The sequence below is a fragment of the Cicer arietinum genome, chromosome 4 (assembly GCF_000331145.2).
Source record: "Cicer arietinum cultivar CDC Frontier isolate Library 1 chromosome 4, Cicar.CDCFrontier_v2.0, whole genome shotgun sequence".
NCBI lineage: Eukaryota > Viridiplantae > Streptophyta > Magnoliopsida > Fabales > Fabaceae > Cicer > Cicer arietinum.
In genome coordinates this window covers 11,531,882-11,549,516 of record NC_021163.2, presented here as the reverse complement: position 1 = coordinate 11,549,516, position 17,635 = coordinate 11,531,882, and the positions used below count along the sequence as shown (strand labels likewise).

The following is a 17,635-nucleotide window of genomic DNA, read 5'->3' as shown; positions in this document are numbered from 1 at the left end:
TATAAACTTTTAATTTCTTAAAACTTTTCACTTTTCCCTAATTTTAATCAAACTATTGACTACCCTTGAAATTTTTGAATGATTTTTACACTAATGTTTAACACATTATTAAGAAAAAAAGTTCCTACTAAATCTTGTAATTTTTTAATAAAGAATAAATTAAATATGAATTTTTAAAATATTTAAAAATTCATATTTAATTCATCATTTGTTAAAAAATTCTAGATTTTTATAAGACACTTGTTAAAAATATCCTAAACATTACTTTAAAAAATTATTAAAAAATAAGAGATACATAATACTTGATTTAAAATTAGAGACCAAAAACAGAAATTAAAAATTTTAAGCGTATAAATATTGACAACATTTTTTATAAGGACTAAAAATAGTAAAATTTTATAGAGACTAAAAACTTATTTAACCCTAAAAATAAAATACATTTCATAAATTTGGTATTCATAGTAGATATCTTGAATATGTTTTTTATGTATAAACTTTCTTCTCTAAGTTTGTAGCTATGAATTTTTATTGAGTGATACCTGTACATTTGGTACACAATGTGCATAATTTATTCAGCCAAAAAGTTAGAATAGACATCAAGTCCGCTGGATTAGGGGTGAGAAATATAAAGGTACTAGTTCCAGATTGATGATGATCAAAGCCCAAATTATATTGTACTGTTCCTGAGAATCAAGGTTTGTTGGATGCAGAGTTGTGTCTCGTGACAAAGGCAACACTTTGCACTAAGCTAGTTTGGATAGCTGGGCTCATTGCCTCACGTCTGTCGTTAATAATATACAGTATGATTGCTACACAGAATAATAACCCTTAGAATACAATTTCATTGACTTTACCTCTATTGAAAAAACACGTCAATAACGTGGAACGCATTCCTATTTTCAAAATATCTTTACACAGTTAAGTTGGACGTGATTTTGCCTGGGATATATATATTTAAGTTATTTCAACTATAAAATTAGTATGCCTCTTTACATTTTCTCACTCTATTGGTCAGCTTATGTGAAGTCCTTTTTCCCTCGGTGCATAAGGGAGTGTGAAAAACTCTACAGCTATTTGAATAGCGAAAGACCTCCTTAACCGCCTGAAAATAAGTGGAATATAATAGTTTGAGCTTGAGCTTGAAATGTCAAGCACCATAAGCTTCTGAATTATTCTGCAATTTTCACATTAAAAACTACGATCAGCTCGGCGAAATTATTTTTTGACAGAAACCAGTGAAGATTTTTTTAAAGTAAAAAAAATGATGGAAGTTGGCTGTTACATGAAACAACAAAAGATGAAACCATTTTTTTTATTAACAGTTACTAGGATTTACCTCCACTTCTAGCAAAAGATTTTCAAGTTCAGTTCTTATCTCATTGAAGGATGGACGACTGCTTGGAATTGCTTCCCAACATTTTTGCATCAAATCTAATAGCTTAGGATGCCCATGCTTTGGAAGTTCTGGTCGCAGTCCCTGAAAAATGCACAAAATCGCATCCATGTCAGACACAAACGTGCAAACTACTGGTTGAACACTGCAACTCATACAGGTTTGTGGTGGTGTTTGTAAAGAAGGCATGCATAGAATTTGATACGGTGTTGTCATTCAGCTTTACAGCAACAACTTATTGAGATCTCAATTTTATGCATCGAAGGTAAATCTCACTGATAAATAAAGAACAAACCTGTCTCACACCTAAAGCAGCTTGCAGTGGAGTCATGGTATCATACGGTACCTAAAGTACCAGAAGGAAAAAAATTGTCATTAAGTTCAAGGAATTGGAAAGGAAGATAAATAAGAGAATATAATACTATGATTCCAATTTCGACTATACCTTTGCTGTTACTAGTTCCCATAGTACTATGGAAAAACTGAATACATCTGCCTTCTGATCATAAGGCTGGTGGTTTATGACCTTGAGAGAAAATCCAATAACAGTAAGATACCAATGTACAACCACAACAAAATGAATATATAACATGGAAAACATGTCTTGTAATAATGAGAACAAAGAGCATAGAAAAGAGATTATTTTCTTGTATTCTAGCATAAGTTTAGGCAGAAAAGGAAATGAAGAGAAAGTGAGTTATTTGAGTCCATTATAATCAAAAGCTTAAACTATAAAATATGACAAATAAAACATCATATTCTCCCCAATACAATTGGACTCAGTAAGAAATCAACCCGGCTGATACTTCTATTAGGAATATGATTGTGTCAAGAGTATCATGTACTATGCTGAAGCTCCTAAGTTTGTCCCAATCACCTTGGGTTTTTTTGGGGGAAGAAGGATGATAGAGTATCACGTATTAAGCTGAATCTTCTAGTTAAGGGTGGAAGAGTTTTGAACAACACCTGATTACAGCTTCATAAATAGTTTTTAGATATTTCATATATTCTAATGGTTTATGTCGATGTGTTAAACAAGAAAATGAAAATGAAAATCCTAGATGCCCAACCCAAGTGTCATCAGAAGAAACATTTAATTGTTATTGCTAATATACCACAATCATTGGCTTTACATTAGTAACATTATCCATTACTTCAACATGACATTAAAACATGAAAAAGCATAACAGGTTTTATTTTCAAATAGCGAACCTCTGGTGCCATCCATCTATATGTTCCAGTTTCTGCAGTCATCACTCCTCCCTGATTTAGGAACCGGGCAACTCCAAAATCTGCCACTTTAACAACCTAATTGAAAACGAAAAAATAACTTAGAAGATATAGAATTTCATAAAATAACAAACACACAATCAATATTTCCTTGAAAACAAAATAAACATTGTCAATCATGATAAGAAAATAAAAAAATCAGCTGCAGCAGTTCATAAATGTATTATCATATGAAAAAGGTACATTGTTTCTGAAAGTTTTTGCCTCAAATTTTATATTCTACTTTCAGCAAATAATATTTCTAATGTGCTTTGAGTGAATTATGATGTCTCATAGAATTTGAACGTTAAGCCTAACTCAACCTGAAATGCTAGCTCATGGTGTGAGGATTGGTTTCCACATATAACCACCATCCCGGGCCATATCACTAGTCAATACGGGAACTCCAACAAACCCCCTCATGCCAAGAATTGGACATTGAGGGTGATCAGATAACGCCCCATAGGAGATCTAAACTTAGAATTTGGACTTTAGGCCTAACTAAACCCATATTATACTCTCAGTACTATATTATATTCAGTTTTATTATAAAAATCATCAATTAATTATTCAGACAAGCTTGTGCAGAATTTATCACAATTACAACAACAAAAATAATAAATGATATTCATTTACTGGGTTACAAATACACACCCCCCAAGATAACTGTGTTGGTTTGGTTTGCTAATATTGGTTGATTACAAGATAAGACACATTTTAGTAAGGGTGATGTTGTATACTATAGTGTAGAAAATGGAGATCAATCAATCAATAAACCAAGAATGTTCTTGGTTTCAGATCAGAGATTGATTGAAAATAAAACACAGATTGTTCAAACTGTAAAACGGAGAATGATCAGTTGCAAAACGGAGAACGTTCTCCGTTTTCAGGCTAACAGAATTAAAGCTTCATATGCTAAAATTAACACACACAATTGTTAACCCAGATCAGAGATGAACTCCTACGTCTGGGGGACTGGATCCGACTTCGAATTATCACTATATCGAGATGAAATGATTAAAATGTTTAATGCACTTGCGTGCTGCAGTTTTCTACCACCGTTGCTGAACTGCAGCTTGCTGTTTTTATATGCATTGCTTACTTTGGCTTAAGTACCAGTTGGTTACAATTTAGAACTAACAAACAAAGGTAGTCACAATTAACTAACTAAAAACTAACTGCCCAAAGTAACTATATCTCTAAAGTCTTCTAATTAAGTATCACTTATTTACAAAAATAAATAGTTCCAACTTTTAGTAAATTCTTACATTCTTCGTATCCATCAACAAGTTGGCTGTCTTCAGATCCCTGTGAATTATGTTGTTTCCATGCAAATACTCCATTCCCTTGCAGACATCGATTGCAAACTTGAGTAGTTGAGACAGCTCCAAGACATTATGATTTTTGTGCAAGTAATCATACAAACTTCCCCCAGTCATATACTCTGCAAGAAGAAACAAAATTTTAAAATATAGTTTGAAATTCATTTTTCAATTTTCTCTCTCAATTAACATCTTGATTATTTTAATTTCAAAATTTCTGCCTCAGTCTCATCAATTTATATTGTCTCCCGCACCATTACTTTTCTGGTTTTCAACTAGAGTGTCCTTCCAAAAAGTGTATATTTTTTATGAAAAGGGCTAAGAAGGGTATGGGCATAAGTATTTTTTTTATCGTGTGTAAGGGGGGTTCAGCTTCAACTTCAACTTCAAAACCTCTGAGGGGGTCATAATAGTGTTTAGTTACGTAAAACATCTCTCAATAAAGGTGGGACTTACTAATCACACATTAAATTGGATATTGTACAACAATATATCTGCATAACCAAATAGATAGACCTAATACCTGTTACTATGCACAAATGTGGACACTTTGTGCATGCACCAATGAAACGAACAACATTTTTATGATGCACTTGTCTGCATTCAGAAATACAAAAGTCAAATTGTCAAACAAAATTCAGGTTAGAGAAAGGTAGATGGGCAAAAGTTTAATGAGAAAGTGAGAAATCTTTAAGCTTATATCTTAAAATGTGTAATTAAATCCTTGCAAGACTATAAATAATGTAAACAAAAACATTGACAAGATTAGATTACGTAGCAGATAAAGGAATCTCAGCACAGAAAACATCAATGGGAAACTAAGAATTTTCTTTCCTTGAAAAAATTAAGACTCGTTGTTTTGTAGCATGCCAAACCACTTCTTGAGACTTGGGACATAAGTTGGTATTTCAATTCTTTCTTTAGTGATTTAAATATGAATTGGTTAGAATATAAGAAAACATCTTGATGTTATGCTAAATTGTTTATAATATATGAGTATTCCTGTAGATAAAGAGAGCATACATAAGAATAAGTGTTTATAAAAGTAACTGTACAAAAAACCAAAAATATTTTAATAATTTTTCAGAAAAAGAATTTATGAGTGTTGAAAATATATTTATATTTATTACATATCATGTAAATAGGGATAATATCTCCCATATTTATTTTTGTATTTATTGCCTTGAGCCTATATAAAACAGACTCCGTTGTGTAGTTCAGACACACGGTTTCACCATATGTCTCTCTCATTTTCTCTTATTCAACATGGTATCAGAGCCTATTAAGAGAGACAACCCTATACCGTGATTACCCCGGGACCCACTGTCCTTCGGTGAGATTTTTTTTCGGTAAACCGTGTCTCAATTCCGGTTTACCCTTCTTTGTCGCTTTTTCGTTCATTTTTTTTTCTCCACTGTTCACTGTTCATCGCGCGGTACTGTTCATCGAAAAAAAAAAAAAAACCATATTCCGCCACTGTTTCGCTGCTGGTTTTTAGGTAACTACTTATTGATTATGGCTACTTATAAAGATTTTCTTCGGTGGAGAGAGCATTGTCAGAACTCGAGTTCCGTTGTTTCCGCCGCACAAAGTGGTAATTCACCTGTTTGCATCTCACCTTCTCATAGCCCATGGATCCTCGATTCTGGTGCATCTGATCACATTACTGGTAATAAGACTCTTTTCTCCTCTCTCACAACATCTGGTTATTTACCTAGGATAGTCTCAGCCAATGGTTCCCAAACACAGTCTCAAGGGATTGGCACTGTCCAAATCCTCCCTACTCTGTTAGTTAAATCTGTCCTTTATGTGCCTGGATGCCCATTTAATTTAATTTCTATCAGTCGATTGACTCGTTCTCATGACTGTGTTGTCACATTTACTAATTGCAATGTTACTTTGCAAGACCGAATATCAGGACGACAAATTGGTGTCGGATGTGAGTCTAATGGTCTTTATTATCTCTCAAACCCATCAACAGCGTGCCCTACCACATATTCTCCTCTTACTATACATGCTCAGTTAGGTCATCCGAGTCTTCCCAAACTTCAACAATTAGTACCTAATCTAACCAAAATATCTAGCTTAAATTGTGAGTCGTGTCAATTAGGGAAACACACTCGTAGTCATTTCACTTATTGATTATGGCTACTTATGAAGATTTTCTTTGGTGGTTAGAGTATTGTCAAAACTCGAGTTCCGTTGTTTCAACTGCACAAAGTGGTAAGTCACTTGTTTGCATCTCACTTTCTCATAGCCCATGGATTCTCGATTCTGGTGCATCTGATCACATTACTGGTAATAAGACTCTTTTCTCCCCTCTCAACATCTGGTTATTTACCTAGGATAGTCTCAGCCAATGGTTCCCAAACACAGTCTCAAGGGATTGGCACTGTCCAAATCCTCCCTACTCTGTTAGTTAAATCTGTCCTTTATGTGCCTGGATGCCCATTTAATTTAATTTCTATCAGTCGATTGACTCGTTCTCATGACTGTGTTGTCACATTTACTAATTGCAATGTTACTTTGCAAGACCGAATATCAGGACGACAAATTGGTGTCGGATGTGAGTCTAATGGTCTTTATTATCTCTCAAACCCATCAACAGCGTGCCCTACCACATATTCTCCTCTTACTATACATGCTCAGTTAGGTCATCCGAGTCTTCCCAAACTTCAACAATTAGTACCTAATCTAACCAAAATATCTAGCTTAAATTGTGAGTCGTGTCAATTAGGGAAACACACTCGTAGTCATTTCACTGATCGAGCTAATAAACGAGCTTCCTCCCCATTTGCTTTAGTTCACTCAGATGTTTGGGGTCCCTCTCGTACTATTTCCACACTTGAGTCTAGATATTTTGTTACCTTTATCGATGATTTTTCCCGTTGTACGTGGTTATTTTTAATGAAAAATAGGTCTGAATTATTTTCTATTTTTGAACAATTTTATAAGGAAATTAAAACTCAATTTGGTGTATCCATTCGCACTTTGCGCAGTGATAATGCCCGTGAATATTTGTCCCATCAATTTCAAAATTTTATGACCTCTAACGGCATTCTTCATCAAACATCTTGTGCTCATACACCTCAACAAAATGGGGTAGCCGAACGCAAAAATCGGCACCTTATTGAAACCACTCGTACTCTCCTTCTTCATGGTAATGTACCATCTCGCTTTTGGGGCGATGCTGTTCTAACGGCGTGCTATCTTATAAATCGCATGCCTTCGTCTGCTCTTGATAACAAAGTCCCTCACTCGATCCTCTTTCCTGGTACCCCTCTTCACTCACTTCCTCCTCGGGTCTTCGGATCTACATGTTTTGTCCACAATCTCACTCCTGGTCTTGACAAACTTTCAGCTCGATCATTAAAATGTGTCTTTCTGGGTTATCATCGGTCCCAAAAAGGTTATCGTTGTTATTCTCCTACTCTTCGACGATATCTCATATCGGTTGATGTCACATTTTTTGAGTCTGTTACATACTATGAGTCGCTTCCTGATCCTTTGTCTGCAACTATTCCTCTGGACCTACCAAAGTCTATTTCACCTTCTCTTTTACCATTAGAGCCTATTACGTATGCCCCACCTGAGACACCTCCTGTGGCCCCTCCCACTGTCCCACTTGAGACTCCTCTTGTTGATCCTCCAACTGTACAACCTCTTCAGACATATCGTCGTCGTCAACCACCATCGGTTGTACATGTCCCTACACCTGTTCTTGATACCGAGGTCACTCCAGACGCTCCTTCACCGCCACCTCCTTCTTTATCGGATCCGACCCTTGATATTCCTATTGCTATTCGTAAAGGTATACGTCCTACTCGTAACCCATCCCCTCATTACATTGGCTTGAGTTACCATCGTCTTTCTCCTTTGCATTATACTTGTTTGTCTTCCCTGTCTTCTGTTTCTATTCCTAAATCTCCAGGTGAAGCTTTATCTCACCCAGAGTGGAGACAAGCAATGATTGACGAGATGTGTGCACTTCAGAGTAGTGGTACATGGGAATTGGTTCCTTTACCGTCGGGAAAGTCTTTAGTAGGATGTCGTTGGCTTTATACGGTGAAAGTTGGTCCTGATGGTAAGATTGATCGTTTTAAAGCTCGTTTGGTAGCAAAAGGGTACACTCAAGTTTTTGGCCTCGATTACAGTGATACTTTCTCCCCTGTGGCTAAGATGGCCTCTGTTAGACTACTCCTCTCTATTGCAGCCATCAGACATTGGTCTCTACATCAACTTGACATTAAAAATGCTTTTTTGCATGGTGACCTTGAAGAAGAAGTGTATATGGAGCAACCACCTGGGTTTGTTGCTCAGGGGGAGTCCTCTACCATGGTTTGTCGACTTCAGAGGTCTCTCTATGGTCTTAAACAGTCTCCTCGAGCTTGGTTTGGTAGATTTAGCACAGTAGTGCAACAATTTGGCATGATTCGAAGTGAAGCTGATCATTCTCTTTTTTATCGTCACTCAACCCAAGGGTGCATTTACTTGATTGTCTATGTAGATGATATTGTCATAACTGGTAGTGATCAACAGGGCATACTCCAATTGAAACAACATTTATCTCATCAGTTTCAAACTAAAGATCTTGGCAAGCTCCGCTACTTCTTGGGTATTGAGGTAGCCCAATCTAAGGACGGCTTAGTAATTTCACAAAGAAAATATGCTATGGATATTCTTGAAGAGACAGGTTTGTTGAATGCCAAACCGGTTGACACTCCTATGGATCCAAACGTCAAACTTCTACCTAATCATGGGGAGCCATTTTTAGATTCAGGGAGATACAGAAGATTGGTTGGTAAATTAAACTACCTCACAGTCACCCGTCCAGACATTTCTTTTGCAGTCAGTGTGGTAAGTCAATTCTTAAATTCTCCTTGTCAAGAACACTGGGATGCTGTGATACGAATCTTGAAATACATTAAAGGTGCTCCAGGAAAAGGTCTAATTTATGAAAACAGAGGACATACTCAGATAGTTGGTTATTCAGATGCCGATTGGGCAGGCTCACCCATTGATTGGCGATCTACTTCTGGGTATTGTGTACTTGTTGGAGGAACCTTAATATCTTGGAAGAGTAAGAAACAAAGTGTAGTTGCAAGATCTAGCACTGAAGCTGAATACAGGGCTATGGCATTAGTGACTTGTGAGCTCATTTGGTTGAAACAGTTACTCAAAGAGCTTCAATTTGAAGAGGCAACACAAATGACATTAATATGTGATAATCAAGCAGCATTGCACATTGCCTCTAATCCAGTTTTTCATGAGAGGACCAAGCATATTGAGATAGATTGTCACTTTGTAAGGGAGAAGATCGAATCAGGCGACATCACCACTAGTTTTGTTAATTCCAATGATCAATTGGCAGATGTATTCACTAAGTCTCTGAGAGGTCCTCGAATCAGTTATATATGTAACAAGCTTGGTGCATATGATTTATATGCTCCAGCTTGAGGGGGAGTGTTGAAAATATATTTATATTTATTACATATCATGTAAATAGGGATAATATCTCCCATATTTATTTTTGTATTTATTGCCTTGAGCCTATATAAAACAGACTCCGTTGTGTAGTTCAGACACACGGTTTCACCATATGTCTCTCTCATTTTCTCTTATTCAACAATGAGAAATATCAATAAGAAAAATAAATTATGCAGTATGGTCTTAAACCTAGAGCAGAAAAATACTGACCTCAAAATTGCTACTTCTTGAGTAAACTCATCCTCTAAGGCATCATTTAGTTGCTCAGATCTCAGTACCTTAACAGCAACATCTTCACCAAGATAAACTCCATGATACCTGTCCGAATCATAAAGCAAATTAGAGGCTAAAAAATATAAATATTATGACAGCGAGCAGAATAGAAAGAAAAAGTGAAGAAACCTTAAAAATGGCAACAAAAAAAAAAACCCAACTTACAAATCTCCACAGGATCCAGATGCTAATTTTTCTCCTATCTTTAACGACCTCCTGTCTATTTCCCAGTCTCCAGATTTTCCTTCTGACGCTAAGGCTTTCTCCACAGCTGAATGAGAATTTGAAGAATGAGACCATGACCCCTAGAGAAAGAAAGAAAATTGATTATTACAGGCTTTGTTGTTAACATGCTTAGCAATAACAGTTAACAACTCAGGAATATTACTGAATCCCAAATATTTGGATAAAATCCAAATGATCACTTTAAACATAGGCTAATGTGTGATTTTCCTAATAGTATACAGTGTGATTTTCCAGTGTTGAGAAAGAGAGATAATGATAAAACAAATGAGAAGATCCAGGACATCAAAAAAATACAAAACTTAATGTTACCCTATTTACATGACTACTTGTTTAGATAATATCTAACACTGCCCATCAAGACGGAGCATATAAATCATATGCCTCAAGCTTGTTACATATAAAGTTTATTCGAGGACCCCTCAAAGACTGTCCAAACATCTTCCAATTAATCATTTTATCCAATAATGCTACTGATATCTCCAGATACAATCTTCCGAATAAAAAGCAAGCTATAACTTAACTGCTTGACAGGATTTGTTAAGTTTGTTATAATTAGTGTTGTCAATCGTAGATCGCCATAAATAGCACCGTTATTTGATAATATTTGTACTAAATAGTGTATCGCGGACCATCAGCGATTTGTTAAGATTCTGCTACACTATAAGCACCTCTATTTAACAACACTAGTTATAAGTGGTTTATTTCTCCATATCCACTTTTGAAATTCCAAATACATTACTCCCCTAGGAATATACTCAAGAGCCATATCCAAGGAAATTGTAGAGTTGTTACTTTTTTAAAAGTTCATTAAAGGAAATACAAACCAATCAACATCAAGAACCATTCATTCTTGATGGAGATATAAATCAACATCTCAAACAAAAACAGACATATGAATTTGTAGATACAAAGTCAAGGAAATACAATGCACCTCACTTCTAGCTACAGCTTTTACCATAGAATCATACAAACCATCTGTTTCCTGAGCACAAAATTGAAAAGTTAGCAACATTGGGACCCAGCATAGATCCCTGACATAAGAGAAATATAATAACAATGCTCCTTGATAGCCTACAAGCTCATGCCCAGGTTTTGACCAATTCGTTTTTGTATCCAAATTAAAAAAGTCTGAAAAAAATATTATTTTTAAGTAATTATGATCCATATGAACATTTGTGGAGTAAAATTCTGGTGTTCACACATAATCCGTCTTGAAAGCTTACGTGTCAGTAACAGAGTTGAACACTTGAACCACCAAGTACAAAATTGTATAATGACTTAAAGAGTTATCAAATGCATGCAACAACACAAGTTCCAATGTAAAATTTAAATTAATGAACAATTATAGGTTTCAAAGATACAACTTTGCAGAGGTCTTCAAGGGGAAACAAATAGCATTAAATTCATCGCAAGTAGCAACATACCTCTAGTGGCCATCCATCCACCACAAAAACATCGAGGGAGTAGCCATCAGTGGTGGAAAATACATGTGCTTCACGGATGTTAAGGCCAATATCAGACAGCAAAGCGGACAGCTAAAGGAAATAATATTTCATCAAACAAATCATGCTATTCATCAAAAGAAATCATGCTATCCATCAAAAGAAATCATGCTATCGATCGATTAGAAAACTAGAACCTCATACATGATTATAGTAGCAGAATGACTACGTTTGCACAAAGGAAAGCCCCAACTTCCACCCCCAAGATCTTTTCTATCCAATGTTTATGGATTATGTAAGAATAATAACATGTTTTAAATTAACATGAATATGCAACAATACAAACCACTTGTCACTATCAACTTTCAAGAAAGCAATGATACAGAAAGTCTATGTATTAAATCTTTGTAAGCTTTCAAAAAGTGTCTATTAGCTCCACTTCATCTTTTCTTTATAAGACAACATACTCCAAAACTTCTCACTAAATCTCTAGATAGCGAATACCTTCAATTTTGAGGAAAGTTTCCATTTCATTCCACAGATTCCGATACATGTCAAATCAATAAAATAGTGGATAATAAACTCACATATTTTATGCACAGTAGGCTGAAAAATCTAGCTCATTTACATTTGGAGTTTAAATTAATTTACAAAATATACAAATTTTTATTATTATAAAAAAGTAAGATAAACTTTTAAAACATACCTGGCTTAAAAGCTTTGGTTTGTCAATAGTGGAAAATATTATTTCATGAACTGGGACACTTGAATGTTCATGCCTGCATTTTATGTTTAACTTATTTTCCACAAGCAAAGCTATTGAATCGAGTAGGTAACATTTGGCACACAAGTAATACGTTAATTAATAGCATAGTGAGATCATGTATTAATAGATTTAGACTCAAGGTCAAAAGGTCCAATTTTTCCATCACAGTGGAGGAAGGTTAAATCTACCGATCCTAATAAATAAATCCATTAAACTTGTAAGTTACATAAAAATAACACAAACACAGGGAAATGATAATGCACATCATGTTTCTGTTGGGGCCTCTTGTCTGCTTCATATGAATGTATAATGGGTTGATACAAGAACATCCTCCTTCTCTCATTTGTCCCCTCCCTCCCCCCCAAAATAAAATTAGTTACTTCTTTTAAAAGTTACACGTACAAATAAAAGAAGTTCTTCTAGCACAAAATTTAGAAAATATGTTATTTATGTAACTGCAATAAACATCAATGCATCTGTTTGTTACACACAAACCTAGGCTATATGCCACTCTTATTCACACTCACTTAGAAACTACATTAATCTCGCAAGCCATGGCTCATCCCCAACATTCGGCAGTTATGAGATCTGACTCTTAGGAGGCTTTCGTGAAAACAATACATAGGCCCTAGTTCCTCTTCCTCTTCAAAGGAAAGCTATTGGATGCAAATGTGTTTTGTTGTGTATAAAAGAGAAGAATCATGATGGTAGAACTAACAAGTATTAAGCCAAACTTGATGTCAACGGTTTTCATCAGCTTGGCTTCTATTACAAAGAGCATGTTCTTTGGACATTAAAAATGTTACCATTGGGATTGTTCTTACTTTAGCTCTCACCAATGGTTGGCACATCCATCCATCAACTGAACATTAATAAACAGACCCTGAGCATGAATTGAGAGATTGGGGCTGCCTTACTCAACCTCGGTTTCAAGTCCAGTAAATGCAGTTCATCTTAATTCACTCTTCATGGGTTTAAACAAACTTATTCCATAGTTAACTCTATTCTGCTCTCGAGCATTAGGTGCTTAAGACTATTTTCTTGGCATTGAAGTGAAAGTGTGAAACATTTAAAGGATGGCTCTTCACTCCTTTTTAAAGCTAAGTACGTTCAGGATATATTGGCTAGAACTGACATGCCGCAAGCAAAAGGCATCTCCATACTTACCAGGTCAGAAATTTCCTATTCAGTAAAAAAAAAGTGTGTCAATTCTCTCAGACTCTTGAAGAAATGCAAGAAAATAGTTAAGAGAATGCTCAGATATCTCAAGGGTAATACCTCATAGTATTCTGCTCAAGATAACTTTGCCAAGACAGCCACTTCCTCTAAAAGCCTATTGTGAATTTGTGATGCAAACTGGGCTGCTAACCCAGATGATAGAAGATCAACCTCAGGTTCTTGAGTGTTTTTAGGCCGTAAATTGATTTCTTGTAGGTTTAAAAAGCATCAGTAGCAAGATCTAATGCTGAGGCTGAATACAGAAGTTTGGAGGCAACAAAATTTTCTGGATTCCGTCACTACTAAATGTGATGCATGTGCCAATATTTTTATGTGATAATATCAACACTTCTGCTCTAACTCGCAACCCTATTTTACATTCTAGAACTAAATACATGGAGCTAGATATATTTTATTTTAGAGACGAAGTTCTAAAAAAAGTCACGTAGTCTATCGCATTCCAGCAACAGGTTCACACGCAAACCAAACCTCTCTCTACTAAGTGATTCATCATTCTCAGAGAGATTCTAGTGTTTGATTACTTTGAATTGGCACATGCACCTTGAATTACAGCGGAATGACAGAATGTTAGGGTGCATATTATTCAGTTGTATGGTTGCTCCTACTGCATTCACATAGCACATAGCTAGGTGCTTCTACTATTAGTTGTCGTAGCTTCTGTTTCTAGTAAGTAGTAACTAACTGACAGTTACAGTTCTGTTTCAAGCTTTCAGAAATAAAATTTTCAGAAAGTTATGTCTAACATTCTCAGAATACCTTTCTCTCCTTTTCTCACCTAGCACGAACTCTTAATGAATTTGGACTTTCTTATCCCACTCGTCAATTTTAATGCTAATAGATTTTATCTTGGTCAGTAAACAGAAATGTTTGGCATACATACATCAAGCAACAGGTATAGAGCAAAATTCCTACTCTTTGAAGACCAAAACAACAATAACAACAACAATAATAAAAAAAAATAATAATAATTGTAGCCATATCCAGTCCTGATGAATGTAACAATACAGTTACAGTTATTTCAAAAATTGAAAGATAAATTAAGAATCAGCGTCACAATTTTATTCAGATGGTACCTCTGGGAAAAGCTGTCCATAAGAAAATTTTCCTGTGTCTCCTTGGAGTTCTTCATAACATCCAAATTTAGGTCCTCAAGCTTCGAGCAAGGCTCAAACTCAGTTGCCAGACCCCTAGTCCTACAGATAGAAATGACATAATTATTGATTATGAAAAGATAAAATTGATGTTTTCATCAACTGTAACAGGAAAGCTTCCTGTGAATGCGTACGTGTATATATACGGTATACTTCACATTTCACTGCATACCTCTTATGAGATGCCATGACTCCCCCATTTGTTGCATGAGTAGATGACCCAGGACTAGCATGGGTACTTGCAAGTTGTTGATCTGCACCATCTGTCCTAGTAGAAATATTCTGCCCGGCAAATTGGAAAAGGAGGAGAAAATTCAGTACAGACACTAATTTGAGAAAATAAAGAAAATTACGACATGTTGCACTTAAAAGGGAATATTCTAAAACTCATTCTAACATTTGTAACCAATTCTATAACAAAGTCAAATCTTAGCTAAAAATTGAAAGAACATTATCACGATGCTTTTCTAAACATGTTGCGCTTAAAAAGGAAGTTTCTAGAACTCATTCAAACATTTGGACCAATTCTACTATGAAGACAAATCAAAAGAAAATTATCATTTACTAGAATCGATAATCATTACGGCGCTACTAAACATGCAGCACTTAAAAAGGAAGTTTCTAGAATCATTCAAAATTTGGAACCAAATGAATCAAGATTCAAGAGTAATACCTCCAAGAAGCGTATATGGTAAACAGGACGCTTATCCGGGTCTCTTGCCAAATCAAGAAGTCTCTGATGCAGTAAAACATCTTCAGCTCTATCAACATTAACATCAAGTCCATAACTGAAACAACACCAATACATTGCTTAACAACTGCACACACCACATAGCCGTATATCCATCACTTCATTTGCTTACTCCTCTTAATACTGACAAAATCTGCTACCAACTCAAATTTAGCTAAGAAAATCGACACATACGATTACGAATGCATTCAAATATTAACATTCCATTAATATTTAAAATTCCAAAAACAGAAACAAAACTGTGAGAAAAAGAAATTGATAACAAATATCAATAGCAATCGAATTGATGATGAACCTTGGAGGTAAACGATTAAAGTGAGCTTCTAACTGTTCACGAAACTCCGGATTCAATACGGCTTGGTCGTTGCCGGTTTCAACCAAGCGGTTGTAAACGTCGGTCCTGACATCGTAGTTAGTGTAACCGCCGAATGAACGCCGAGGCGATGAACTCTCTCCAACGCCTTCAACTAAATCCATTAATTAATGCGTTGTGTTTTATGTTTAGGATTGCATGATAGAGAAGTAAGAGAAAGCGGGTTGAATTGCCGATAAATTTTTCGCGTGTTGTGAGAAAGAGAAAGAGGATCTTTGACTCTGGTTTGGTGCGGTTAGAGTTTGGGAGTGGAAAATAAGAATGGGTAATTTCGTCAACTTCATAAATATAGAATACTATCATTTTAATTATTGTTTCAGTAAAAACATTCAAATTAATTCTCATAATATTAAAACATGACTTAATTTAGTCTCGTTATAATGATCATGATTATTTTATTATTAAATTGTATTTTTATTATATTAAATTATATTTTTTTATAACTATTTTAATTATTAAATTACTAATTTTTTAATCAATATCTAAAATAACAATTTTTTATACTTTTGAGGACTATTATAGAAAGAATATTGTCATGCTGTTCTGAAGGCAAATATTTCCGTCTTAATTGGAGACAATTATGTTATTATATTAAATTATTTATTATTCTATAATTGTATTTGATTTGCATATCTTTTTTCTCAAAGTGTCCTCATTAAAAGTTATGGATTAGGAAATATTTATTTAAAGGGTTTCATCTCTGTCAATAAGAGTGTTTGCAATATAATTTGAATTGGTGATGAGACGAATAATTTTCTGATCTAAAAATTAAATAATTGTCATTTAATTCAAATTGAAAGGTTTCTTTCAAAAAACATGATTCTAGTTGATTTGATGCCATTAAGATCGATTAATTTTTTATTATTCAAATTATAATAATTTTTTTTAATAATACTAGCATTAGAAAGTCACACCAAATTAATATATTTGATGTAAAATATAATATAATATATTAAGAAAATAAAATTAATAAATAATAATGTTGGTATATTTAAAAGTATGAAATAGTAAACAAAATGTACATATTAAATTAAAACAATAAGTATTATTAAAAAAAAATAAAAAATCAATAAATATTATATTAATACAATAGCCCATACTAATAAAAAAATATGTATTGAAATTTATATATTGGTATGTTTCAGTTTTGAAAAATAAATTTAAAATTTGATCTAAATAATTATTATAATAATATTTAATTGTGTATTTTCGATTTTTCATTTTATCGATACGTGATTTTTGTTGCTATTAATTTATATTTGATCGCCCCCATCTCTCAAAATAAGTGTTCATATTTAGTAATTTTAGGTGTTTTTTAAAGAAAAATATCTCTTTACTTGATTACAAAAACTTATATCTTAAAATAATTAAATTTATTTAATAAGTTGATATTTTTATATCTTATTGAAGTATGAATATTTCTAAAATGATAAAATGTCTGGACTGAGTACCAATACTTGATATTGATATTCGTACAGTATGTAAATAATTATTTTTTATTATTTTATTGTAAATGAAATTAACAATCTTTTTATATATTTATATAGTTATTTGAGTTTATTTGTTGATGTAATCGATGTAACTTGTGACTTTTGACTTTTAAAATTTTTATTGTGATTTTATATCGTACATTGAATAATTTTGATCTTTTAAGTTAAATTATAAAAAAAAAATTATTAGCATCCGTTAACAAAATAATCGTGCTTTTTTTTTTTTTTTTATAGTAACAATTGGGCTTTTTTCACAAAAACCTACGGATTTGCAAGATGTACATTATTTATATACAAATTAAAAATAAAAATAAAAATTAAAGGTATCCCACAAATCAGAACTTTTATTACTGACGCATTGGCACCTTTATGGCATTTCCACATAAACATTGCTGGAGATCCATTTATGGATTGGGGAGTAGTTATTGGGTAA

At 34.0% G+C, this 17,635-nt stretch overlaps 1 protein-coding gene and 1 long non-coding RNA gene across 4 annotated transcripts; both read right to left on the bottom strand.

Annotated features, from left to right (window-relative positions):
• Positions 1-649: 649 nt before the first annotated feature.
• On the bottom strand, positions 650-15,961 carry LOC101499479 (serine/threonine-protein kinase STY46-like). Of its 3 annotated transcripts, none has more exons than XM_004496429.4 (16): positions 15,635-15,961; positions 15,262-15,376; positions 14,761-14,870; positions 14,511-14,630; positions 12,139-12,211; positions 11,415-11,525; positions 10,922-10,972; positions 9,910-10,049; positions 9,682-9,789; positions 4,508-4,581; positions 3,931-4,106; positions 2,606-2,701; positions 1,839-1,919; positions 1,689-1,739; positions 1,337-1,477; positions 650-1,174 (listed from the first exon to the last, which is right to left on the bottom strand). In XM_004496429.4, exons 1-16 carry the CDS (start codon positions 15,814-15,816, stop codon positions 1,148-1,150), a joined length of 1,656 nt encoding a protein of 551 aa, XP_004496486.1. In that variant the 5' UTR covers positions 15,817-15,961; the 3' UTR covers positions 650-1,147. The 3 variants fall into 3 exon arrangements, with proteins under 3 accessions (XP_004496486.1, XP_004496488.1, XP_004496487.1); XM_004496431.4 differs by having other exon boundaries at positions 15,262-15,406; positions 15,635-15,775; XM_004496430.4 differs by having other exon boundaries at positions 15,262-15,472; positions 15,635-15,773.
• Positions 13,045-14,504, bottom strand: LOC113786302 (uncharacterized). The gene is made up of 2 exons (XR_003472497.2): positions 13,477-14,504; positions 13,045-13,380 (listed from the first exon to the last, which is right to left on the bottom strand). It is a non-coding gene; the product is annotated as an uncharacterized lncRNA (long non-coding RNA).
• Positions 15,962-17,635: the final 1,674 nt, after the last annotated feature.